Source organism: Megascapheus bottae, chromosome 33, assembly GCF_031878675.1.
Source record: "Megascapheus bottae isolate mThoBot1 chromosome 33, mThoBot2.hap1, whole genome shotgun sequence".
Lineage (NCBI taxonomy): Eukaryota > Metazoa > Chordata > Mammalia > Rodentia > Geomyidae > Megascapheus > Megascapheus bottae.
In genome coordinates, this window is record NC_143541.1 from 7230529 (window position 1) to 7256882 (window position 26354).

Below are 26354 nucleotides of genomic sequence, written 5' to 3' on the forward strand. Positions count from 1 at the left end.
GAGGTTGGGCAGGGGCAGAGAAAGAGGGCCGGGGGCTCAGGAGCCCAGGGGTGGGGGCATTTCTAAGAGGGACCAGCCACACCTGTCCTGAGGAAACTCGGTTAAAGCTAGAGGCGGTACTGGAGGTCGAGCTATTTGGCTTGTGTAGGTAAGAAAGCAGATTCTGGGTGATCTACCTTGCTTGTCTTCCTCCCTCGCTTTCTCCCTCCCTGCTTGCCTTCCTGCCTGCCTTCCTTCCTTCCTTCCTTCCTTCCTTCCTTCCTTCCTTCCTTCCTCCCTTTCTTCCCAGCTATGCCTCCTTCTGCCTTTCATTCGCTCCTCAATCACCCAGGCAGCACCTGGCCTTTGGGAAAGCCAGGCAAGGCCTAGGAGCAGGAAATCTCTGGAAGATTTCCTGGAAAGAAGAGTAAGTCATCCAAATCCTAAACTCAGGCCCAAAGTCTGACACTCAGACTTCACTCCATTCTCCTATTATTTATTTATTTATGTTTGTCAGTCCTGAAGCTTGAACTCTGGGCCTGGGTGCTGTCTCTGAACTTTTCAGCTCAAGGCTACCATCTTACTCCTTGAACCACAGCCCACTTCCGGTTTTCTAGTGGTTAACTGGAGATAAGAGTCTCATGTTCTTTAGTGCCCCGGGCTGGCTTTGAACTGTGATCCTCAGATCTCAGCCTCCTGAGTAGCTAGAGTGACAGGTGTAAGCCTGGACAGATCCCACCATTTAGAAGGCTCTGTTAGGCCTCCTTTGACCCACTCTGAATCCGGTCCTTTCTCCACCTCCATGGCCACTCCTCTGGCCAGCCAGCAACATCATCAGTGCTCCCCTGCTCCCACTCCACCCCCACCTGACCTCTTCCTAAGGGGCTGTCAGGCCAGCTTTAGCCTCTTTTCAGAAGCCAGACCACAAAGCCACACATTATCCTGAGACAGCTGTCGGGAGTCACATGACCATATCCCTAGGTCTGCTTGACCCAGGGCTGTGTGAAGTGTGAGGGGCAGGCATCTGGTAAGATGAGATGCTATGGGGAGAGGGGACCAGGGTCGAAGCTGCTTTGGGGTGTGCTGTTCAAGGCAGCAGCCTGGACACAGGGAGAGAAAGATCCTTGAGGGACGCCCTGACAGTCAGCATTTGGCTCTACACAGGCACACACAAAAATCTCTACCTTCCCAAGAAACAAGCTGGAAACAAAATAGAACAGGAAGGCAATCAAAGCCCTCTGTCCCTGCTGGTACGTAAGGAGAAACTTGAACATTTAAGCCAGTCAAAGGCAGTTGAATAAAGTTCGTCCTTCTTGAGCCAGGTATGATGACTTGTGTACATAATTCCAGCACTCAGGAGGCTGAAGGAGGAAGGTTGAGCGTTCAAGGCCCAAGCTGGGGTACACAATGACACCGTGTAACAAGACAAAATGAAACAAAACCAAATAGGGTAAAAACTCTTCTGATAACATGTTCCAAGGCCAGCACGCACAGAATTGTCTGGAAGCCCAGCTCTACTGAGAGTCAAAAGTTCTGCCTGTGGGGTCCCCAGGCAGTGTTTTATGGAGTCTTCTCTGCCTCCCACGGATGCTTGGGAACAAGATGTTTCTTGGTGTTTTGGTGCTGTTCTCTACTTTCTGTTAGCGTCCTGCTTCCAGCATGAGGCGTGCCCGTCTCTGAGCCTCAGTTTTCCATTCTGCTCAGCACCTGTTGTCTGACAGATGTAGCACGTTAGGACATCTTCTGCCTCTGCATGAGACAGATGTTAAAAGTCAGGCCAGACCTGCCCAACGCACCACGAAGGCTCAGTTTTTTTCAGTGACACCCTCAGGTGACCTCATAGCCGTGTGTGTGTGTGTGTGTGTGTGTGTGTGTGTGTGTGTGTGTGTGTGTGTTACTCATGGGGACAGCTCCCCCATGCTGGGGCACAGCTGGCAGCTTCAGGGAGCCAGCTCAGCAGGTCAGCATGATATCCGGCTTCCTGCATTCCAGATCGGTCTACCAGACACCTGACTCAGCAGGCACATGTGCTCTGCAGACAATGGTTAGATAGTTGGACCTCAGTTTCCCTGTATGAGCAATATAGGTAGCCCCTTCTCTCCCTGGAGAGGGTGTTTGTGTATAATGCCGGGCAGTACCCAGTCCATCTATGATATGAAACTTAGCCTCCTACTAGCTGAATGACAAGTGTGTGCTGTTGTGCCTACCTGTTGGCTGGGAAGGGGTCTTATGAATTTCTTTCTTTCTTTCTTTCTTTCTTTCTTTCTTTCTTTCTTTCTTTCTTTCTTTCTTTCGATTTTGTCGATTGTGAAGCTTGAATTCTGGGCCTGGGTGTTGTCCCTAAGCTCTTCAGCTCTACCCCTTTAGCCTCAGCACCATTTTCAGTTTTCTGGTGGTTAATCGGAAATAAGAATCTCACAGACTTTCCTGTTCAGTCTGGCTTTGAACTGGAGTCCTCAGATCTCAGCCTCCTGAGTATTAGGACATCCCATCTCACAAAGCAAACAGGGCCAAGGGCATAGACTAATGATAAAAGTCCTTGCCTAGCATGAGTGAAGCTCAGGATTTGATATCCAGGGCTAGAGGAAAAGAAGAAAGAACATTATTATTTTTTTTTTCCAGTCCTGGGCTTGAGCTCAGGGCCTGAGCACTGTCCTTGGACTTTCTCAAGGCTAGCACTCTACCACTTGAGCCTCAGCACCACTTCTGGCTTTTTGCTATGTATGTGGGGTACCGAGGAATCGAACGCGGGTCTTCATGCATGCTAGGCAAGCACTTTAACCACTAGGCCAAACTCCCGGCCCCGAAAGAACATTATTATGTAACATTATAAATTAAAAATATTATGTCATATTAAAACATGTACTAGATTAAAATGCAGGTGTTTCTGGAGGAGTGCTCAGGATGAACATTGTTTAGGAAAGGTTTAGACAGGGACATGTAAACAAAAACTGTGCTGAAGCAGTCATGATTTGTATGTGAGTGTGTAAGTGTGATGGGGCAGAGGGAGGGAGAAAGCTCTCTGCTCTGCATGCAGCTGAGCCGGGTAAGAGGAACTTTGAGAGACTTCTGGGATATATAAGCATTTTTTTTTGGCCTGTCCTGGGGCTTGAACTCAGGGCCTGAGCAAAAAGCCTCAAGGTTAGTGCTTTGTCACTTGAAGCAAAGCTCTACTTGCAGGGGTTTTTTTTGGTGATTAATTGGAAACAAGAGTCTCCCTGCCTGTCTTGCTGGGGCTGGCTTCAAGCCACCATCCTCAGATCTCAGCCTGCTGAGTAATCTGGATTACAGGCGTGAGCTACCAGCACTGGGCCTGTAAGACATCTTTGACTCAGCCTGGGGAATTTGATTATTGACTGACTAGCAAATTACTTAAGGAATTACTGTTAGATTTGTTCGGCTTGACAATGGTATGGCAGTTATGTGCGACCTAGTGACGCAAAGCCATGTCTAGCTTCGTTAAGAAAAGGTCTCAGAATCATAGGGAGTCTTCCCCAGCGCCCGAGAGGCCGAGGTGCCCTTGGCAGCGTCTGGACGGCGGATTCCCGTCTCCGCGTGGACCTCGTGGGGAAGCACATGGCGGGTGGACACCACGGGAGCCCAGGTGGGGATTCCTGGAGTGGCTGCAGATGAGAAAAACGGACTCAGGGTGGTGAAGTATCGTGGCCAAGGCTACAAAGAAGAAGAGTCAGAACTAGGATGAAAACGAAGTCTCCAATTTCACGTCCACTCCATCCAGCAGGCTCCAGGGACCCCCGAGTCTGAGAAGTGGCGCTGAGCCACGCCCCTCAAGAGCCACGCCCCTCAAGAGCCACGCCCCTCGATAGCCACGCCCCCAGCATCTGCTTCTTCTGAGGGAAGGCCCCCAGCACCGGCCCCGAGAGCCACGCCCACACGCGGGCCACGCCCACACACGGACCACGCTCCCCGACAGCCACGCCCCCCTTAGCAGTACTCTCCAGTGCCACGCCCAGGCTGGAGCCACGCCCCCAACGACCTCGCCCCCAGCATTTGCTTCTTCTGAGAGGGAAGGCCCCCAGCACCGGCCCCGAGAGCCACGCCCACACGCGGGCCACGCCCACACACGGACCACGCTCCCCGACAGCCACGCCCCCCTCAGCATCCCCTTACTCTCCAGTGCCAAGGCCAGGGCTCCAGCCCGCTTAGGCCACGCCCAGTCCGGAGCCACGCCCCCAACGACCTCGCTCCAGTATTTGCTTCTTCTGAGCCGGAAGGCCCCCAGCACCGGCCCCGAGAGCCACGCCCACACACGAGCCACGCCCCTGGCAGCCACGCCCCCCTCAGTATTCCCCCCCCCTTACTCTCCAGTGCCAAGGCCAGGGCTCCAGCCCGCCGAGGCCACGCCCACTCCGGAGCCACGCCCCCAACTGCCACGCCTCCGGAGCCGGCGGCTATTCCGAGCCGGGGGGCGGGGGCGCGTGGGGGCGCGCGGGGGCGGGGTGCTGGGGGAGGGGAGGCCGCGCCGCCATATTCGCTCCGGCCCGGCGGCCCCGAAGTGCAGCCATCATGAGTACCGCCGCCTTCCACATCTCCAGCCTGCTGGAGAAGATGACGTCCAGCGACAAGGACTTCAGGTGCGCCCCGCCTGCCTGCGGACCCTCCTCCGGGGGACCCCGGGGTTCCCCCTCGTCCCGGAGGCCGCCGCCTCGCCCGGCGCCCGCGGCCTCTCGCCGGGCCTCGCCGCCCCGCCCCTCGACGCCCTCCCCGTGGCTTCCCCGCCCGCGTCCCCACCGAGCGGGGGCCCCCTCGGCCCCTCCCCCACGAAACCGCCCCCTTCCCGCCCGCAGTCCCGGCTGCGCCCCGGCTCTGCAGGCCATCGCATCCCCGCCGCCCGCCGTCCTTCTCCCGGCCCCCAGCCCCGCAGGAGCAGAGCTGGGAAAGAACGGCGAGCCTGCGCCGGGAGGAGACCGAGGCTCAGCCCTGAAGGCCTGACCCACCGTCTCCTGCTGATGGGAACCCGCCTTGGCGAACCTGACCCATGGGTAGACTGAGGTTGCCGTCACAGAGCCGGGAGGTGGAGGACTTGGGGTCCAGGCCCAGGTCTGGGCCTTTGAAGGGCCTCTGACGCCACCCCTCCCCTGCTCCTTGCTCTGGCCCCTGTCAGCCTCCCTAAGCCTGTGGGGTCCTCAGGGCAGTGATGGACTCCAAGAACCGGCCAAACAAATGTATACCCTGAGGCTCTGCCCACTGCCCACCAGGCTTTCTTGTCTAGACCTTCCTCCCCTCTGTTTCTGCCCCTCTGTCACTTTTGGGGTCAGGGGAGCCCCCGGGATCAGGCACTGTTGCAGAGGACTCAGTAGGTGGTTAGAGGCAGTTTGCAGGGAGGGGTATCCTGGCTGTCCAAAGTCCCATGGCCTGCCCATCGCCGAGGGCCTTGTCTCTTGAGCCCCTGGTCCTGTCGGCGGGACAGGGAGAGGGCCCGAGAAGCCCTTTTGGCAGAGCTCTGCCGTGGGGACACTTAAAACCACCCGGAGCCAATGAGTACAGGTCTATTTTTAAAATCTGAATCCCAAGAGGCTGAGTTCCATCCACCAGAAGCCTGTGTGGTCCTGTGTTGCAGCTGAGGTGCCTTTAGGGCATGGCTGGGTTGACACTGGGGCTAGCCTCTGGTGGGGAGGAGGGGTCAGCAACACGCCAACGGGCCTCCTAGGCAGAGTAGAGGAATCCCAGAGCTGTGCTCTGAGCACCTGGTCTGGTTCGTGGGCAGGAAGCTGCTTGCTGTGTTCCTGAGGCCTCAACAAACTGGAAAGGGCTTGCAGGAATTTCCCACTCCTGTTTTGAAAACAAAAGTCGAGGCAGGAGGAGACCCATCTGCTTGGCTGATTTTCCACCCAATTTGCTGTGTGACTTCTCTGAGCCTAGTTTCCCCACCTGCCCCAAGTAAAGAGCCCTTTGTTGTACTAACACCCCCAAGGATACGGTGAGGTGGGGGGAGAGTGCAGAAATAGAAGCATCCATCCCATTCTCACGTGGAAAAACAGTCCTAAGAGAAGGAGGCAGCTGGTAAAAATGAATCCAGTTGAGAATGGGCAAGACTGGTATATTTTAGCCAAGCTTCTGTGCTGAAGGTTATATCCACCAACATATACCTCACATAAACACACACACACACACACACAATTGCTTTCTTCCTCTCAGAGCTAAGTGTCAGAAATGTGATGGGATGGTATAGAAGAGTAAAGTTCCTTTTTTTGGTGCCAGTCCTGGGCTTGAGCTCAGGGCCTGAGCACTCTCCTTGGACTTTCTCAAGGCTCTACCACTTGAGCCTCAGCACCACTTGCGACTTTTTTCTATGTATGTGGTACTGAGGAATCGAACCCCGGTCTTGGTGCATGCTAGGCAAGCATTTTATCACTAGGCCAAACTCCTGTCCCCCCTTTTTTGGGGGGTCAGTCTTGGGCCTTGACTTCAAGGCCTGGGCACTGTTTCTGAGCTTCTCTTGCTCATGGTTAGCATTCTACCACCCGTGCCATGGTGTGCCACTCCAGCTTTTTCTGTTTATGGGATATTGAGGAATCAAACCCAGAGCTTCATGCATGCTAGGCAAGCACTCTGCTACTGAGCCCCATTCCCAGCCCCAGTTTCTAAGTTCTGAGGCATCTGTCTAAGGCTTGATGGTTGCCCTTTCCCATCTTCTCTTCTGCCCCACAGCATCAGAAAGACCCAAATCCAAACCTCCAGCCTGGCTCCTTGCCTTCTCTGAGTAGCTTGAAGCAAATTCAGTGTTAAAAATGGACAGCAGTGGCGGGCACAGGCGCCCTCCTGGCCCAGGGCTGGAGGCTGCCTGTGGGCCTCCAGGTTGCCAGGTCAGGCTGCACAGATGAGGACGGAGCCCAGGGCCCCCCAGGAAGCAGGGCTTTCTCTGGGGCCACCACTCTGGGCCCATCGTTGCTACATTTCCTCGCTGCATCATTTCATTTTCCTCTTGAGTCTCTACCTTCAGGTGTCAACGGGAGCCAGAAAATGGCAGTGCTGTCAGCTTGACAGAGGAGCAAGCAGCTGTGACCTGCCCTTGCAAGTCACTGCCACCAGCCCAATTGTATACAAATTATATATTTCCAAAAGTTAGAAATCAGTTTCTCCTGGGCACTGGTGGCTCATGCCTGTAATCCTAGCTACCCGGGAGGCTGAGATCTGAGGATCACTGCTCGAATCCATCCCTGGCACAAAAAAGTCCATGAGACTCTTATCTCCAATTAACACTAGAAAACCAGAAATGGCTCCAGGGGTAGGTCGGTAGCCTTGAGCTGAAGAGCCAGGGACCAGCACCCAGGCCCAGAGTTCAAGTCCTACGACTGACAAAAAAGAAAGAAAGAAATCAATCTCATGCCAACTCTTCGTGTTCATATGTTGATAATTCATTCACCTTTTGGAAAGTACATCTGTAAGCTGGACGCAGCTGCAAGCTCCCTTCTCTCCTTCATGGCCTTTACTGCAGTCAGACACCGGGGATAGACTTCAGACTTTTGGGCTCAGGCACTAGGATCCCGTTTGGGGTGGGTAAAGCCCTTAGATACTGTGCCCACCCTGTGTCAGAGGGCCAGCTGGGGTCCTTCCTCTCCGAGGGAGCAGGTGGCTCAGCAGCGTGGCCCACACAGTGGCTTTCAGAGGTTGAAAAGTGTTGGAAAGTGTCATCTAGATCTTGAGACAGCAAGAGACTCGCAAGCCACAATGTGTTCTGACGCTGGTCCCAGGCCCAGATCGTCTAGCTAAGCGCGGGGCCTGCGTCCACTTTCCAAGCTGGAGTGGTCAGGACCAGCCTTCCCCACCTGTCTGGCAGTTGTGTTTCTTGTCATGCCTCTCTGTTTCATGTCCTGGTGTCTCCTGCCAGCTGTTGCTGTGAGATATGACCGTTATTTGTTATTATAACAGCGACAGTGTCTTTTACTGACTTCCCATGCCGGCATCCCAGCCCCATAAGACAGGCAGAACTTTCAGCCTCAGTGTTCAGACTTCCTCAGACAGGAAAGCAACTTGCTGAAGTACACACCCTGAGCCCTCTTGTTTATCTAATGCCATCTGTACGTCTAGCCGGCACCCTGTGGCGTGTGTTCTCACACAGACCTAGGTCTCCTTGGGCCAACCTGGCCCTGCCCATAGCCCTGATGAGCCACTCACCCTTGAATCCTGGGGTCAGGGTCAACCTCTGGAGGCCCTGTGATTCTGTGCATATCTACCCGGCCTGAGAGCCGCTGGCAATCCCCTCCATCTTTCCTGCCCCCCTCTGTCCCCAGGTTCATGGCCACCAGTGACCTGATGTCAGAGCTGCAGAAAGACTCCATCCAGCTGGATGAGGACAGCGAGCGCAAGGTGGTGAAGATGCTGCTGCGGCTGCTGGAGGACAAGAATGGGGAAGTGCAGAACCTGGCTGTCAAGTGGTGCGTGTGGGCCTCAGCAGGGAAGGACGCCTGGCCTCTCGTGGGAGGACTCGGATCCTGCGCTCTCTGGGAGAAGACAGGGGCTCAGCTTGGATTGCCCCAGGCAGACTCTGAACCACAAGTTCAAAGCTCAGTTTGTGTGGGAGGTGAACCCCGAAGCAAGTAGGGCGGTGATGGCAGGCAGGAAGGGGGAGACAGACAGTAAAGGGTGTCTTCTCAAGCAAGTGGCTGCTGTAGAAGAGTTCCGAGATTAGAACTCAGGGCCTCGTGTTTGATCGATGGGGACCCTACCCTGCACCACACATCTGGCCCTTTTTTTGCACTGGTTATTTTATTTATTTATTTATTTTTGCCAGTCTTGGACTTGAGTTCAGGGCCTGCGCACTGTCCTTGGGCTTTTTCTCAAGGCTAGAGCTCTACCACTTGAGCCTCAGCACCACTTCTGACTTTTTTTCTATGTATGTGGTACCGAGGAATCGAACCCAGGTCTTCATGCGTGTTAAGCAAGCACTGTACCACTAGGCCACACTCCCAGCCCTGCACTGGTTATTTTTGAGATGGGGTCTCACTGCTGCTCAAGGCACGTGCCTGGACCACAGTCTGCCTAGTTCAAGTTTACCATTGTAGCTGTGATGACGGGATCATGACACCACTTCCAGCCTCTTTTAGTTGAGATTATAGGTGTGAGGTAGTGATGCCTGGCTCGGGCGCTGCACTGTAATTCATGCAGAGTGTGAGGAAGCGGGGATCATAGAACCCCCTGGCTGTCAGTGGTTGGTTGAGGCTGCTCCCGAGGGAGGATGGAGGACCTTGGACCAGGGTCCAAGGATGGTGGCACTCTGTGCCATCCCAGCCTCAGGGACTCAGCCTGGGCTGCATAGTGCAGGGGCCATCTGACTGAGACCGAACCTGAGGCTTTGGGACCCTTCCCCATCCCTCCTTCCCTCTCAGCCTGGGTCCTCTGGTGGGCAAAGTGAAGGAGTACCAGGTGGAGACCATCGTAGATGCCCTGTGTGCCAACATGCGGTCAGACAAGGAGCAGCTCCGGGACATCGCTGGCATCGGCCTCAAGACAGTGCTGTCAGAGCTGCCCCCCGCAGCCACAGGTACCCAGGGCCCAGGACTCCACTGCCCCTGCAGCCACAGGTACCCAGGGCCCAGGACTCGGCTGCCCCCGCAGCCACAGGTACCAAGGGCCCAGGACTCCGCTGCCCCCGCAGCCACAGGTACCCAGGGGCCAGGACTCCGCTGCCCCCGCAGCCACAGGTACCCAGGGCCCAGCACTCGGCTGCCCCCCGCAGCCACAGGTACCCAGGGCCCAGCACTCGGCTGCCCCCCGCAGCCACAGGTACCCAGGGCCCAGCACTCGGCTGCCCCCCGCAGCCACAGGTACCCAGGGCCCAGCACTCGGCTGCCCCCCGCAGCCACAGGTACCCAGGGCCCAGGACTCCGCTGCCCCCGCAGCCACAGGTACCCAGGGCCCAGCACTCGGCTGCCCCCCGCAGCCACAGGTACCCAGGGCCCAGCACTCGGCTGCCCCCCGCAGCCACAGGTACCCAGGGCCCAGCACTCGGCTGCCCCCCGCAGCCACAGGTACCCAGGGCCCAGGACTCCGCTGCCCCCGCAGCCACAGGTACCCAGGGCCCAGCACTCGGCTGCCCCCCGCAGCCACAGGTACCCAGGGCCCAGCACTCGGCTGCCCCCCGCAGCCACAGGTACCCAGGGCCCAGCACTCGGCTGCCCCCCGCAGCCACAGGTACCCAGGGCCCAGCACTCGGCTGCCCCCCGCAGCCACAGGTACCCAGGGCCCAGCACTCGGCTGCCCCCCGCAGCCACAGGTACCCAGGGCCCAGGGCTTGGCTGCCCCCAGCAGCCACAGGTACCCAGGGCCCAGGACTGCTGCTATGACCCATCCCAGATTGTGGTTAGAAAGCTGCTAGCAGCAAGGGAGGCTGGGAGAAGACATGGGCAAGGAAGCGGAGTCCCGCAGCTCTGTTAGGAGGCTCTTAGTTTGTTCAGACTCCTGGTCTGTGGGCTGCTGGGCCCTGGTGTCCCCGATCCACAGGCTTCCTGGGCAGAACACAGCCAGGCCAAAGGCTGCCTCCCACACCCAGCCTCCCCACGCACACCTTGTACTCTGCAGGCTCCGGGCTGGCCATCAACGTGTGCCGGAAGATCACGGGTCAGCTCACCAGTGCCATTGCCCAGCAGGAGGATGTGGCTTTGCAGCTGGAAGCCCTGGACATCCTCTCTGACATGCTGAGCAGGTGGGGGAGGAGGGCCCAGAGAGCCTGATGGGCAGCGCTGCGAAGCAGGCAGGCGCTGTGCTCTGGGCCCCCTGCACTCCAGCAACCTGAGACAGAAGGCTGCTGGTCACCGTGGCACAGGTTCTGATGGCAGAACGTGCCAGGTGCTAGACCAGGGCAGGGGACGCCTCGTGGGCTGCATGGGCAGCAGGGGAAGAGCAGGACGCGCCCGGGAAGGGAACCTTCCTGCACAGGCAGCCATGGGGCCGTGGTGCAACGAGAGTGATGGGAATAACTTGAAAAGCGGTGTGGCAGCTCCCATGAAAAGGGGTGTACTGGAGCAGAGCCCTCAAAGGAAGCTAGGCTGGCAGAGGGCCAGGAAAGGGAAGACCCCCCTGCCAGAAAGCAGAGACAATGGTATAGGGCTTAGGCCAGGTGGTGTGGGGCTGGGCTGGAAGGTGGAGGAGGAGTGCGGGGAGATGATGTGGAGAGCTGAAGTGGGGGTCTCCCAGAGCAAGCTCCCCTCTAGCTGTGAAGTGCTGTACCCTGGCCGTGACTTGGGGGTGCTGCCGGGGAGGCAGGCACCACAGGACTCAGGGGAGTGTGGGCAGAGGAGGGGATGGGCTCCATTGGGGATTGTTGACTTTGAGGTGCTGAGAGATGGCCACTCTCCCTGGCACCCCATGAGGACAGGTCATGGGGCTGAGATGGGCCACTGAGGGACTGCGCTGGGAGCCCTGTGGACGGGCGATCTGGGCGGGCGGAAGGAGATTTTAGGTCACTAGGCACCGTGAGGGAGGAAGACTTGGTGGGAGGGCGGGAATCCCCACGGGCCTTCTCAGACTAGAGGCGGCAAAGCTGGCCTCACGTCGGGGCTTGCATCTTGGCTGGTGTCCCTGAGAAGGCCTTCTCTGTTTGCATTCTCCCCTGTAATGAGTAACTCAGGGGCCGCAGGCTAGGGCACCTTTTCCCCTTTCAAGGACCCAGGCCATCCCTCCAGGGAGGAGGTCCAGAGTGGGAAATGGAGCCTGGCCTGGTCTGCTTCTTTAGCCTGGTGCCCCCTCTGCTCCCCAGGCTGGGCGCCCCGCTGGGAATCTTCCATGCCAGCCTGCTGCACTGCCTGCTGCCCCAGCTGAGCAGCTCTCGCCTGGCCGTGCGCAAGCGGGCAGTGGGGGCACTGGGCCACCTGGCGGCTGCCTGCAGCACCGACCTCTTCGTGGAGCTAGCAGACCACCTACTGGACCGACTGCCCGGCCCGCTGGCACCGGCCAGCCCTGCCGCCATCCGCACCCTCATCCAGTGCTTGGGCAGTGTGGGTCGCCAGGCCGGCCACCGCCTCGGTGAGGGACGGGGCTGTGGGCCTGGGGTGGGCGCTCTCAGGGGGTGGAGGAGGGGGTGGAGGGATTGCGGTGGGCTTTGAGGATCAAGCTGGCCTTAGTTCTTGCCTTTCTGGGAGAGGCTGTAATTGTGAGTCGTGCCACCAAACCCTTAAAAATGCCCTGCCTCCCGCGCTGACAGGTTTCCTTTCGTCAGCCTGTGAGCCAGGCCCGCATTTATAAAAGCTGCATTGGGGGCTGGTGTCCTACAGTTAGCCACACTGGGGTGTGGACTTCTGTGTGTGTGGACTTCTGTGTACACCCTGAGAACCCTCGTCACAGCCAAGACCACGTGTCCAGCACCCCCAGATTTCCTCACCCTTTGCAGTTGAGCCTCGTCTCAGGCAGTGCCAAGCTAGTCACATGGGCCTTAGCCCCGGGCAAGGCGGTGCGGACAGCACAGCCCACAGTGGCATCCCTGACCAGGCTCACCCCGACCTGACCCTCGGGAGTGTGGCCTGCACACTCCCGGGGCTGGCTAAGCAGGAAATTGTGGGGTGTGGATGGGGATGTTGGGGTCCTCAGGTCAGCATGTTTCCTGCTCTGTGGGGCTCAGAGATCCTGTAAAGCCTGGGGGCCTGTGAAGGCAGCTCTGTCTCCCCACCTCCCATGCAGGAGTAAGACAAAGCCCTTACGGGGAGTGCCTGTTCTGTGCTAGCTCCCAGGGACATGCTTTCCACGTCTGCCATTCTTCCTCACTCACTTGCTGCCTCCCAGCTGTGGGGCTGTGGAGATGGAGTCTGCCTGAGGTCCTGTGAAACCAGGCCCCACAGCGGCCTGCTCAGGAAGCCTGCACTGGATTTGCAGTGTAGGGGTGAGGTGCAGGCACAGAGAGGGCTGGGGACGCCGGGCAGGCCGGGCCCCTTCAGTGGCACGTGGCCTTGCAGGGGCACACCTGGACCGCCTGGTGCCCCTGGTGGCAGAGTTCTGCAACCTGGACGACGACGAGCTGCGGGAATCCTGCCTCCAGGCCTTCGAGGCCTTCCTCAGGAGGTGGGTGCCCCGGACGGGGCCAGGGCCTGGGGTTGTGTGGAAGTTGTTGGGGGCGGGGGAGAGAACACTGGCTTCCCAACAGGAAGGCCTCGTTCTGCCCTGTAGGTGCCCCAAGGAGATGAACCCCCACATACCCAGGGTGAGCAGTCTCTGCCTCCAGTTCATGAGGCACGACCCCAACTATAACCACGACAGTGACGAGGACGAGGAGCAGATGGAGACCGACGACAGCGAGCTCAGCGAGACAGGTGGGTGGAGGAGGGATGGGCGTGGCCTTCCTGTGGTCCCCTGGCCAGAGTCCTGATGCCACCTCTGTGGTGGCACTGGTATCCTTTGCATCCACGGTTCTGCCAGCCGCAGACTGAACAGACGGCGTGTGCGCGCGACACGCACAGCGTTTCCCTTAACAATGCCACGTCACTGCTGTCTCCACAGCGCGTACATTACGTGAGATGCGCTGGGCTGGGCGGGAGGAGGCGTGGGGATGTACGCAGGTGTCAGGCCGTTTTCTAGAAGGGTTGGGCAAGACGCGGCGGGCACCACCAGGGACTGAGATGGGGCCTCGGGCAAAGCGCTGCGTCACCCCCCTTCCCAGCACACGGCTGTCTGGGGCCACGGAGGTTCTACGTGTGTCCTGTTCCCACCTCAGAGAGCGAGGACGAGTACAGTGACGACGACGACATGAGCTGGAAGGTTCGCAGGGCGGCTGCCAAGTGCCTGACCGCCCTGATAGCCTCCCGACCCGACCTGCTGCCCGACTTCCACTGCTCCCTGGCGCCTGTGCTCATCCGCCGCTTCAGGGACCGGGAGGAGAACGTCAAGGCTGACATCTTCGGGGCGTACATCATGTTGCTCCGACAGACACGACCCCCCAAGGGCTGGCTGGAGGCGGTGGAGGAGCCCACCCAGACCGGCAGCAACCGTCACATGCTGCGCAGCCAGGTGAGCTGGGCCTTTGCCACCACCAGTCGACCCTCTGGTCTGCCCCAGACCACCTCCGTCCACCTTCCTGTCCCTCCACCCACAGCTCTGCCCGCACAGCTCAGTCTCCCAGCGGGGCTCTGGAAGGGATTAGGACTTAGTTTTGTTCTGAGAGCAAGGAGGGCGGGGAGTGACTGGGTCCAGTTCACTTTGAACCAGCTCACTCCTGCGGCTGGGGGGTGGGGGGTGGGGGTGGTAACGGAGCACATGGTGGGGGCGGGGGGTGACTGTCCAGATGACGGGAGATAGTGTCTTGGGCCCAGTGGCCGCCGAGGGACTGAGAGCAGTGTTCAAGCGGAGAAGCAGGTTTTCGGTTGCATGGATGGTCTTGCTGGTTGGCTGTGTGTGGGACTGGCAGGTGTCCTGTGACTTCACGCGTCCGAGCGTGCAGTTCTGTTTCCTGGGATGGGGGACAGAGGAGGGGACACGTGGGTTCTCATGTCCATGCATTGTACCCAGGCGCTAGGTGAGAGGAGTACGGGTGCCAGGCGGCTCTCATGCCCATGCTTGGCACCTCGCTGGCCAGTCCCTGAGCTCCCACCTCACCCGCCCACAGGTACCTCTGGTGATCAAGGCCCTGCAGAGGCAGCTCAAGGATCGGAGCGTCCGGGCCCGCCAGGGCTGCTTCAGCCTCCTCTCCGAGCTGGCGACCGCCCTCCCCGGGAGTCTGGCCGAGCACATGCCCGTTCTGGTGTCAGGTAGGCTGGACTGCAGCTGGACATCTGTTCTCTTTGCCTCTTCCAGGGCCCAAATTCCTGCCTGAGCTGAGCCCCTCGTCTAGGCTGAGTCCTGTGCAGCAGTTTGGGGTGACTGCACTGCCACGGGGGAGTCCTGGGTTATTTTTGTTGTTGTTTTGTTTTTTGTCATGGGGCTTGGACTCTGGACCTGGGCGCTATCCCTGAGCTCTTCAGCTCAAGGCTACCGCCCTACCCCTGGAGCCTCAGCACCACTTCCAGTTTTCTAGTGGTTAATTGAAGATAAAAGTCTCACTGACATTAATGCCTGGGTTGGCTTTGAACCCTGATCCTCAGATCTCAGGCTCCTGAGTAGCTAGGATGACAGGCGTGAGCTGAGTTCTGGTTTTAAGTGAGTCGCTAGCCAGTTCCCCTGCCCTGGTCCTATTGTGCCCAGAAACTTAAAGCCCCCCCCCCCATAGAGACCAAAGATCAATGCAAATTGCAATGAGTCGTTTATTGACGAGCTTGAGCACAGGTCTCTGTGCACTGATAGTCAAGTGCAGACCAGAGGCCCTGAGCACAAGATTACAGCCTTTGGTAGGGGGAAGGCCCCAGCAAGTAATAGCAACAAATCAATACACCACGCGGGAAATTTATAATTCCATTAAATGACTGGTGCAAAACAAAGCAGGAAAGGGGTCATCATTGGTCAGTCTAGCTGGCTGTCATTTTAGGAGGATGGTTTTAGGCCAGATATGAGTCTAGGGGCATCTCCATGGTAACGGACTTGTGATTGGTTGATATCTGCTCTAGTTTGCTGGCCCTTACAAGTCCGACCTTGTTGGTACCAGATGGCTACTATCTCTAGCTCCCGGCTTGGAGTGTGTATACTCCTTACTACAGTGTAGCTCAGTCTGGGAACCAAGGACAAATGGGTGGTTGTAGATTAGCCACAAGGACAGCAGTTGCATTTTTCATGGTTTTAGCAAGCAGATACACAGAAGCAGAAAGGCAAGTTAAAGAAATACAATTACAAAAAAACTCAAATGAAAAAATACAATATAAAAATACAAATGATGGCCGGGAGTTTGTCCTACTGGTAGAGTGCTTGCCTAGCATGCACAAAGACCCGGGTTCGATTCCTCGGTACCACATACATAGAAAAAAGCTGGAAGTGGTGCTGAGGCTCAAGTGGTAGAGCTCTAGCCTTGAGAAAGTCCAAGGACAGTGCTCAGGCCCTGAGCTCAAACCCAGAACTGGCAAAAAAAAAAAAAATACAAATGATGGTTAACATAGGTTTATGAAAAGATATGTGTAGATATTTTCTATGCTCCTCAGTCCCTGCCAAGTACTGGTGTCTAGGAAGCTGGTGGAGAAAAACAAGTGCTTTGGTTCAGCTCAGGTACCCGTGGCCACTCGGTTCCTGCTTTCCTGAGGGTTGTTTTGGGTTTGCATCTATTGCCTCCTGACTTTGTATCCACCCTGCAGGCATCGTCTTTTCTCTGGCTGACCGCTCCAGCTCCTCCACCATCCGGATGGATGCCTTGGCCTTTCTGCAGGGGCTGCTGGGCACAGAGCCAGCAGAGGCCTTCCACCCGCACCTGCCCACTTTCCTGCCACCTGTGCTCACCTGTGTCGCCGACCCTTTCTATAAGATCGCGGCCGAGGCTCTCCTGGTGCTCCAGGAGCTGGTGAGGACCCTGTGGCCCCTGGACAGGCCTCGGATGCTGGACCCGGAGCCTTACGTTGGAGAGATGTCCACAGCTATCCTGGCTCGACTCCGAGCTACTGACCTGGACCAGGAGGTGAAGGAGCGGGCCATCTCCTGCATGGGCCACCTTGTGGGCCACCTAGGCGACCGGCTTGGGGACGACCTGGATCCCACCCTGCTGCTCTTCCTGGAGCGCCTGAGGAACGAGATCACCCGCCTGCCCGCGGTCAAGGCACTGATGCTGGTAGCCAAGTCCCCGCTGCAGCTCGACCTGCAGCCCATCCTGGCCGAGGCTCTGCCCATCCTGGCCTCATTTCTGCGCAAGAACCAGCGGGCACTGCGACTGGCTACCCTGGCTGCCCTGGATGCCCTGGCCCAGAGTCAGGGACTCAGCCTCCCCCAGCCTGCTGTGCGGGCCGTGCTGGCGGAGCTGCCGCCGCTGGTCAGCGAGAGTGACATGCACGTGGCTCAGCTGGCTGTGGACTTCCTTGCCACGGTGACCCAGGCCCAGCCAGCCTCCCTAGCAGAGGTCAGTGGCCCAGTGCTGACAGAGCTGCTGAAACTGCTGCGGTCCCCGCTGCTGCCCGCTGGAGTGCTGGCAGCCACAGAAGGCTTCCTGCAGGCCCTGGTGGGCACCCGGCCCCCCTGCATGGACTACAATGAGCTCATCGGCCTGCTCACCGCGCCTGTTTATGACCAGACGGGGGACGCCGGGATGGGCCTTCACAAGCAGGTGTTCCACTCCCTGGCCAGGTGTGTGGCTGCCCTCTCGGCCGCCTGTCCCCAGGAGGCGGCACGCACGGCCGGCCGCCTGGTCTGCGATGCCAAGTCACCGCACTCAAGCACAGGGGTCAAGGTGCTGGCATTCTTGTCCCTGGCCGAGGTGGGCCAGATGGCAGGGCCTGGCCCCCAGCGGGAGCTGAAGACTGTGCTCCTGGATGCCCTGGGGTCCCCCAGTGAGGATGTGAGGTCCGCGGCCTCATTCGCACTGGGCCGCGTGGGTGCTGGCAATCTGCCCGACTTCCTGCCCTTCCTGCTGGCCCAGATCGCGGCCGAGCCCCGGCGCCAGTACCTGCTGCTGCAGGCGCTCAGGGAGGCCCTGGGGGCCGCCCAGCCCGACAGCCTGAAGCCCTACGCCGAGGCCGTGTGGGCGCTGCTCTTCCAGCGCTGCGAGGACGCCGAGGAGGGCACCCGGAGCGTGGTGGCAGAGTGCATCGGGAAGCTGGTTCTCGTGAACCCTCCTTTCCTTCTGCCCCGCTTCCGGAAGCAGCTGGCTACAGGTGAGGGCACAGTGTGGAGGGGCACCGGGCACTCACGCTAATCGACTGCCTACGCCTCTGGGCCCACGCCTCAAGGCAGAGGAGCCCTGGGATGGCACGGACCTCCTTCGGCCGGGCCTGTGGGACAGGGAGGAGGCCTGGGTGTGGCCCTGCAGAAAGTACCAGGTGCTGCAGCCATGGACAGCCAGTCCTGCACAGTGTCTGTACAGGGCACAGTCATACTGCCTCTTTCCTTTGGTTTTTGGAGCTAGTTTGGGGGCTTGAGCTCTGGGTCTGGGTACTAGAGATTCTTCTTCTTTTTTTTAGGGTAGCACTCTGTCACTTGAGCTACAAAACTCCACTGCCAACCATTGCATAGTCAATTGGAGCTAGGAATCTTACACACTTTCCTGCTTGGATTGGCTTCAGACCAGGATCCTTAGAGTAGCCAGGATTACAGGCGCCAGCCATGAGCACCGGCTCCGCTTTCCTAAATAACTCACGCCTCGTCTCAGCTGTTGATGGGCCAGGTGTTTTCAGTCATCTGGAGACCACTGAGACAATGGGGTGGCTGGGCGTTTTGTATGGGTACTATAAGACGTGACATGCTCCCAGAAAGACTTGGGCAGCTATGGCGTTCTGTCCCAGAACTAGTCCCCCGAGGACACAGGGAGCAAATAGTTTAAATTGCATTTGCCTACGCCTTGGTGGGACACAGCCCAGTGCTCCAGGCAAAGGCAGCTGGAAGTAGTTCTTTGAGGGGCCCAGGCCGCAGAGGGGCAGTGAGCACAGCCCAGACACATGGGGTCACCGAGGGGCACGGGTGTGTGAAACTCCCAGAGAAAGCAGGCAGGGTGAAAGCCCCAGGAATGGGGCCTCCAGGCTTCTGTAGGTCTCTGGCAGGAGTGGTTCTGGCAGACACGGTGCAGGTGGCGTGCAGTGTTCCTTCCCGTGAGGCTGATGGATGCTGAGCGTGCAGCGGCGGCTGCTGCTGTACCCCAGTGGGTGTGGCTGCAGCCTGCTTGGGTCCTCGGTTCATCAGAGGCAGACATCTGGTGCTTGTCACTCACCAAGTGCAGGACACATGTTGAGGACATCTGTCACTTTCCACAGGGCCTTTCTCTCACTGGGCACATTTCCTTCTTACCAGGACCCAGCTCAGAGGCCTGCCCCTAGCAGGCTCCTGGGATCTCTTGGTGGGCTCTGCCACACACCCCTCCCAGCCTCACCCCCTGTCTTGTCTGCTTTGGCCCTGTTCCCCTGGTCTTTAGTTCTGGTAGTACCAGCAAGCTGCCCAGAGGCCATCCAGACACAAGCGATGTGTCTCCACTAAGGGACATGTCCTCCTCTCCCTTCAACTTCTCCACTCAGAAAGCAGCAGCCAGCACAGTGAGGGTCTGAACTGTGTGGGGACCTCTTTGGTCTTGAGCCTGCTGGAAGGCGACACTCAGACCCAGCCAGGACTTTGAATCTGCTTGTGGCTATGGGTGTGAGCTTAGTCTTTCTGAGTCAGATTAATAATCCTTTTTTTTTTAATCGTTTTAATTATTTCATTTTTTGGGGCTCAAGGCTGGCACTCTACCATTTGAGCCACAGCACCACTTCCGGCTTTTTCTGAGTAGTTTATTCCTGCCCAGGCTGGCTTTGAACCGTGGTCCTCGGGTCTCAGCCTCCTGAGTAGCTAGGATCACAGACATGCGCCACCAGCGCCTGGCTAATGCTTTTTTTGTGGGAACGGGAGCCTTGGCGGGTTTGAGAAAGAGTCTCAGCACCATAGTGTGGTCTCAGGACGGGAGGGAAAGGCCTCGTGTGCCAGCACCCGTATCCTTCTCTCTGCACAGGGGAAGAGCCTGGGCCTGGCCAAGGCTGCCTAGGGACTGGGGGTCTTGCAGGTGGGGGCAGCACAGGCCTCTAGTCTGCGCCATGCCCTGATGTCTTGCAGGTCAGCCACATACCCGGAGCACGGTCATCACAGCGGTCAAGTTCCTCATTTCAGACCAGCCCCACCCCATCGACGCCCTCTTGAAGAGCTACGTTGGTGAGCCTTCCCTGCCTCAGGCCCCAGCACTCCACGTCCAGCTGGGGTTTCTTACACCCAAAGGTGGTGGGTGGACTGAGGGCCTCCTCTTCTCATGGTGGTCAGCAGGGCCTGGCTCTCGAGCTAGGGGAGCGGAGTGCTCATTCCTGTGCTAGTTCCATCCAAAGCCCCTTCTCGCTGCTAAGTCCATCTTAGAGACCCCGGGGGCAGCCGATGAGGACGGGGCCTGCACACACAGGTCACACTGCCTGAGCCAATAAGCTCCCTCCGCCGTCCCTGAGAGACAGGCCTTCTGAGCAGAGGTGCCGGGGCCTTCACGGGAGGAGGCCAGGTCCCATCCTGACTGAGCATGTGCCTACAGCAAGTACAGGGCCCTGGGTTCCATTCCCAGAATAAAAAATAATCCTAGCTACTCAGGAGGCTGTGATCTGAGGATCTGCCAGCCTGAGCAGAGAAGTCCCATGGGGCTCTTATGTCCAATTAACCCCTCAAAAACCAGAAGTAGAGCTGTGACTTAAAGTGGTAGAACACTAGCCTTGAACAAAAAGAGCGCAGAGACAGCACCAAGGTCCTGAGTTCAAGCCTGCCCACAATCAGAAAAAGCAAACAACAGAAAAGCCAGAAGTGGAGTTGTGGCTGGAGTGTGCCAGCCTCCAGTGTAAAGACTCATGGACAGCGCCCAGCCCTCAAGTCAAGCCCGATGGTGCTGGCACACAGAGACACCACAGCAAAGCTGGGGCACTGGCTGTGGAGCTCCGTGGTGGAGCACCTGCCCGCCACATTCCAGGCCCTGGATTTGTTGTTGTTGGTGGTGGTGGTGGTGGGACTTGAACTTGGCCTGAGCACTGTCCCCAAGCTCTTTAGCTTAAGGCTACCACCCTACCCTTGAGCCAAGCCCCATTTCCCATTTTCTGGAGGTGAATTGGAGATCAGAGACTCAGGTCCTTTTGTGCCCCATCTGGCTTGGAACCCTGATCCTCAGATCTCAGCCTCCCGAGTAGCTAAGATGACAGGCGTGAGCCACCGCGGCCGGCGCCCATGCCAGCAAGGCCCTGGATTTGATCCTTTGTACTCCACTAAAATAAAACACGAGTTCTCCCCAGCATCAGGTTCCCAGTACAAAGGCCCACTGAGCACGCTGTGAGTCTAGGCTCTTCACCTCCCGTTTCCCGGAGCCTCACTCATTACAGTCCTCAGGGCGCCGCCTCTGCAAGGTGGCGACTGAGCTGTGTGTTTTCTAGACGGCTGCATTTCAAACCAGACCCTTACCAGATCCGGCACTTCTCCCCACTTTACAGATGAGGCCTGCCGTTGCACAGCATCTGCAGTGGAAGCCAGTGCTTGTGTGCCTGGCACAGCACAGAGATGCAGCGCGGGTGTGGATTCCTATTTTAACTGTGTCTCTGCAGGAGAGTTCATGGAGAGTCTTCGGGACCCAGACCTGAATGTGCGCCGTGCCACGCTGGCTTTCCTCAACTCAGCCGTGCACAACAAGCCCTCGCTGGTCCGAGACCTGCTGGACCACATCTTGCCTCTGCTCTACCAAGAGACCAAGGTCCGCCGGGACCTTATTCGAGAGGTGCGTGCAGAATGCTATCACTGGCAGTCTCCATGAGGGCTACACAGCCTGGGTCACTTTCTACTTTCCAGAGGGGTGGCCCTGGCTAGGACAGTCTACTCCCCTTTGAACTCTGGTTTGTCACAGCAAAAGGGAGAATCAGCAGGTCTGCACTGTGGGGCTGCAGTGAAGGCTGGAGTGAGGCTCTCGGCTCCCCGCCCCGGCGTCCCTTCCCGTGTTTCACATGTCGTGTGCCAGCATGACCCCACGAGGGGATCATTCACAGCTGACCTCAGGAAGCACACACACTCACTCGCCAGGCATCTGTGGCACATGCCTGTGTAGTTTGAAGTCAGCTCAGGAAGACAAATCTGAGACACTCCCTAGCCAGAAGCAAAGATGTGGCTTAAGTGGTTGAAATGTAGCCTTGTGAACCAAAAGCTGAGTGAGAGAATGAGGCCCCGAGTTCAAGCCTGCATGCTAAATAAAAATTGCCTTCAGGCTGTATGTGAAGGTATAGATGAAGTCCAAGTTTTGAAATCCAAGAAATCCAGGTTTTGTGTTTAGACTTAGGTCCCATCCCTCAGGTAACTCATTATGGATATGGAACTACCTCAAAATCCTCGAACTGCTGAAGCATCTTGGATAAGCTGAGTCTGCATGCTGGGACCAGCTGGACCAGCTGTGGCTCCTCCCCAGACTCCTGAGCACGCATCTGCTCAGCTGGCGGCTTTGGGTGCTGGAGTCTACTGGGCGGAGACTTGGGGGCGGAGAGTAGGGTGACTGACAGCTCCATCTCAGCAACTCTTCTTAGAGGGATGGGAAAAGCTTCCCAAAGGGGGCATTTGAATAGGGTTTTGAGACATGAGAAGTTTGCCACTGAACACAGAGCAGGGTTTCTAATTTTGGTTCAGTGGCTCAGCAGCTTTGTGCCTACACACGGGGCCACACCCCCAAACATCTGTGAGCCTGTGTCCACAGGTGGAGATGGGGCCCTTTAAGCATACAGTGGACGATGGGCTGGACGTGCGGAAGGCGGCCTTCGAGTGCATGTACTCGCTGCTGGAGAGCTGCCTGGGCCAGCTGGACGTCTGCGAGTTCCTCAACCACGTGGAGGATGGGCTCAAGGACCACTACGACATCCGGGTAGGACCGCCCCCCCCCCACACACACATGGCTAGCCAGCGCCTGGTGCCCTAGCATCCATGCCAGTGGCTCGCTGCTGATTGCCATGTCTCAGCCCCTTTTGTGGGAGCTCTCACTGGCAAGCTTAGTGGGACTGTGTGGCTGTGTCAGACCACCATGCCAGAGTCTCCTCCAGCCCTGGGAGACAGGGAGACCGTGGCTTCCTACATTCAGTGGCCTGGGCTGTCCCAGGCTACTGTCTACCCAGCATCACTCAAGTGACAAGGGATCACCAAGACGGGCCAGGGATGACAGCCCGTTCCAGGTCTTGGACCATTTTCCTTTCTTCCTTCCTTCCTCCCTCCCTCCCTCCCTTCCTTCTTGTCCTGGGGCTTGAACTCAGGGCTTGGGCTCTGTCCTTGAGCCTGTCTGGCTAGTGCCCTACCACTTGAGCCACAGTGCCTTCCACTTTTGTTTTCGTTATGTGGCGCTGAGGAATGGAACCCAGGGCTTCGTGCATGCTAGGCGAGCACTCTGCCTTGAGGCCCCGCTCCCGGCCTTCGCAGGCTCTAGATGAGGAAGCGGGCGCAGGACGGGGGCCTTTGGACAGGCTCCCTCAGGCTCGGGCTTTCCCTCCTTGCTCACGGGCGTCTCACCTTTCGTCCGGGCAGATGCTCACCTTCATCATGCTGGCCCGCTTGGCCACCCTGTGTCCAGCGCCCGTCCTGCAGAGGGTGGACCGGCTGATCGAGCCACTCAGGGCCACCTGCACCGCCAAGGTGAGTCCCGTGTGCAGCCCTGGCCCAGGCCCTGGGGCGCGCACAGACGGGGCTGTGGCAAGGTTGGGTTGTGTGCAGGGAAGGTGAGCTGCTGCCTTACTCTAACCGCTGGCCACCCCACATGTGGCCTGAGACAGATTGCTATTTTCTCATTCATGTGAAGCCCTCCCCCCTCCCCTTCAACAAATGCCAAGGGAACACTGAATGTGCAGGCCTCACTCTCCCCTGTCTGCTCCTGTGCTTGCTGGGTAGGAATCTGGCCAGGGCAAGGCTGGCACTAGACCCCAGAGTCCCAAGGAAGGACCTGAGACCCCAGGGAAAACTACAGCGCTGGGAGCCCAGCCGGGTGCCCTCAGGGGCCTCCATAGGGCGGGCTTGATGAAACCAAAGAAGCATTTACAGAGGGGACACTCCCAACAGTGACTCGTCCTCTGAGATGGGCCTTCCCCGAGTGGTCCAGGCTGAGTGAGCTCAGCCTCCAAGCACCGTGCAGGCAGAGGTTGTCAGGTGTCTCTTGTCTGAAAGTGAAATGTGCACGTAAGGCTAATTAAGCTTAGTATTGATGATTTGAAATCTGCCTTGTACTCTTACATTTTTAACATATGCACAGTATCAAGTTGGTCCATGGGGTTGGAGGCATGGCTCAGTTGGTAGAGTACCACACAGAAAGCAAAAGTGTCAGGTACTGAGTTTAAGTCCTCATCTTGGACACAAAAAAAAAAAGTCCAAAAAATGGTATTTAGCTAATCTCTGGTGGCTCTCCTTGCATTGCAATCCTAGCAACTTGAGGTGGCCACTAGAGGGGTCCGTTTAAGGCCAACTTAAAACATAAACAGGAAACTGTATCCATTGGTAGCTGGACCATGGCATATACCTGTTATGTTAGTGATGTGGGAGGGAGGTGTAAACAGCAGATGTGGGCCAGGGAGGGACACTTCTTAAAATAACGAGGGCAAGCTCACACCTGGAATCTTGGCTACTCAGGAAGCTGCAATAAGTCTGAGGACTGGGGTTCAAAGCCAGCCCAGATAGGAAAGACTGTGAGACTCACTTCCAATGAACTACAAAAAAAGAGCCAGTAGTAGAGCAATGGTTCAAATGGTAGAGCTGCAGCCTTGAGCATGAAAGCTCAGGATTTGAGTTCACCTCTCAGTGTCAGCAGGAATAAAAAGATTGGGGGTGAGGGGCCCCGTGGGAGAGGTAGGTGCTGGCAGTTCACGACCGCAAGCCTTCTCAGGAGGCTGAGATCTGAGGATCATGGTTCAAAGCCAGTCTGGGCAGGTAGGTTGGCAAGACTCTTCCTTATTAAGCAGCAACGTGCTAGACTGAAGGCATGACTCAAGCATTGAGTGTCAGCCACAAAAATGGCAAAAAAGCAAGACCTAACACCAGAAACAAAAAAGGGGTACAAAAGGCTGGGCTGAAAAGCACCTGCTTAGCAAGCCCAAGGCTCAGGGTTCACCTGCTACTGGCACCCAAAACACTGAAAAGGGGCTGGGATGTGGCTCAGTGACCAAGTGCCAAAGTCCCCAGTACCAGAAAAAAACAAAAAAGACCAAAAAAACAACAGAAAATGACTCGGGGCCGGAGCTGGGAGAGAACAAGGGAAAGGGTAACACTGTCCGAAAAGAAATGTGTTCGTTACTGACTCAAACAACTCTTGACCCTACCACCTGAGTCGCAGCACCACTTCTGGCTTTTTCGGTGTATGTGGCGCTGAGGACTTGAGCCCAGTGCTTCATGCATGCTAGGCAAGCACTGTCCCCCCGAGCCACATCCTGGTCCTGTATAACATTCGCAAGGTTGGGGACACAGCCCGTGGGGCCCAGACTGGGTAGAGGATGGCCAGGTCGCCCTGTCTCCACTGCAGGTCAAGGCCGGCTCTGTGAAGCAGGAGTTTGAGAAGCAAGATGAACTGAAGCGCTCTGCCATGAGGGCGGTGGCTGCCCTGCTGACCATCCCCGAGGTGGGCAAGAGCCCCATCATGGCCGACTTCTCCACCCAAATCCGCTCCAACCCAGAGCTTGCCACCCTCTTTGAGAGCATCCAGGATTCGGCTCCGGCCCCCAGCGCGGATTCCATGGAGCTCAGCTAGTTCTGAGTCCCCAGCCTCCTTCCTCCCTCCCCTCCCTTCTCCTGCAGGGGGCTCTGCCCCTGTTCTGGTGCCTTCAGCAGGGACTTGCTCTTAGTCATAGGCCCCAGCCCGAGCCGGGGCCCTTTACCTCAGGATGGGTAGTGTTCTAGTGACGCCCACCCCAAGTTGGGGAGCCCCTCCCTATACAGCTGGCACCCACTGCCTCTGCGGGGCCTCCCCCAGACTGGGCAGTCAAGAGCTACCTGAAGACCTGGCACCCCTCTTTCCCCCAAGTGCTCTCTAGGACCCGGGGTGCCCACCAGGCAACGTTTGCCCCACCCAAAAGCTTTATTTCTACTTTTACAGCAACCGTTGAGAAGATGCCAAGGTCTTTGTCTTTCTTGCAGGGCAGATGGGGTGGGCAAGCAGGAGTCTTAGACCTGTTTCCTTTCTAATTGTCACCACCCAGGCGTGACACTGGCTCCTGTCCTTTTGAAAGTTTAAAATGTGTTATTTCTAGTTTTTTAGTATTGAAGACACAAATATGACAGGCCAAAGTTATTTCCTGTGATACCTAAGGTTAATAAAGCTCTAAGTTGCTAACTGCTTTCCTGTGGCTCTTTTCTTTGGAATTGAACCCGGGTTTTCATGCATGCTAGGCAAGCACTCTACCATTAGGCCAAACTCGAGGCCCCTCCTGTGCTTCTCGTCCCAACACTTCTGCAAATGACCAGTTTGTTCCACAGCTGTGGAGACCAGGTTTTGGCCAGGAGGCAGGCAGCCTCAAGGCTCTGACCTTGCAGAAGTAGGAACATAAAATCATTTCAATCTTGTTACACTCTGTCACCTGCCAGGCCCAGAGCAGTCTTCATTTTCGAGAGCCACGCCCCACCCCACTGCCACCACCACATCCAAAGACAATCTCAACAGGGCAACTAAATCCGGACCGTCTCTAGACCAACTCCAAGGGTTAAGGTACCAAGAGGGAGCTTGGCTTCCGAAAGAATTGAGTACCAGCCCCTGGGCCTGGAAGCAGATGATGGAGAGTAGAGGACACCTTCCAGTGCCCTATGCCATCTTGAGGCTTTCTCCACTGGGGCACTCACGTGGCTCACGCCTGCAATCCTACTCAGGAGGCTCAAAGTCAAGGCTCATTAAC

The 26354-nt window shown here is 57.4% G+C and overlaps 1 protein-coding gene and 1 long non-coding RNA gene across 4 annotated transcripts; one reads left to right on the forward strand and one right to left on the reverse strand.

The window, feature by feature from the left end:
• Positions 1-1397: 1397 nt before the first annotated feature.
• On the reverse strand, positions 1398-2559 carry LOC150042884 (uncharacterized). 2 transcript variants are annotated; one of them, XR_016533532.1, is made up of 3 exons: positions 2523-2559; positions 2187-2368; positions 1398-1693 (listed from the first exon to the last, which is right to left on the reverse strand). It is a non-coding gene; the product is annotated as an uncharacterized LOC150042884 (long non-coding RNA). The 2 variants fall into 2 exon arrangements; XR_016533531.1 differs by having other exon boundaries at positions 1398-1728.
• A 1882-nt stretch (positions 2560-4441) lies between these two features.
• On the forward strand, positions 4442-25798 carry Cand2 (cullin associated and neddylation dissociated 2 (putative)). Of its 2 annotated transcripts, none has more exons than XM_090324024.1 (15): positions 4442-4574; positions 8235-8378; positions 9330-9484; positions 10522-10645; positions 11699-11964; positions 12888-12993; positions 13099-13241; positions 13643-13935; positions 14531-14672; positions 16140-17642; positions 19564-19659; positions 21069-21238; positions 22199-22363; positions 23014-23121; positions 24992-25798. In XM_090324024.1, the coding sequence occupies exons 1-15, from the start codon at positions 4507-4509 to the stop codon at positions 25214-25216; spliced, it is 3708 nt and encodes a 1235-aa protein (XP_090180150.1). In that variant the 5' UTR covers positions 4442-4506; the 3' UTR covers positions 25217-25798. The 2 variants fall into 2 exon arrangements, with proteins under 2 accessions (XP_090180150.1, XP_090180151.1); XM_090324025.1 differs by lacking the exon at positions 4442-4574 and adding an exon at positions 4866-4982.
• Positions 25799-26354: the final 556 nt, after the last annotated feature.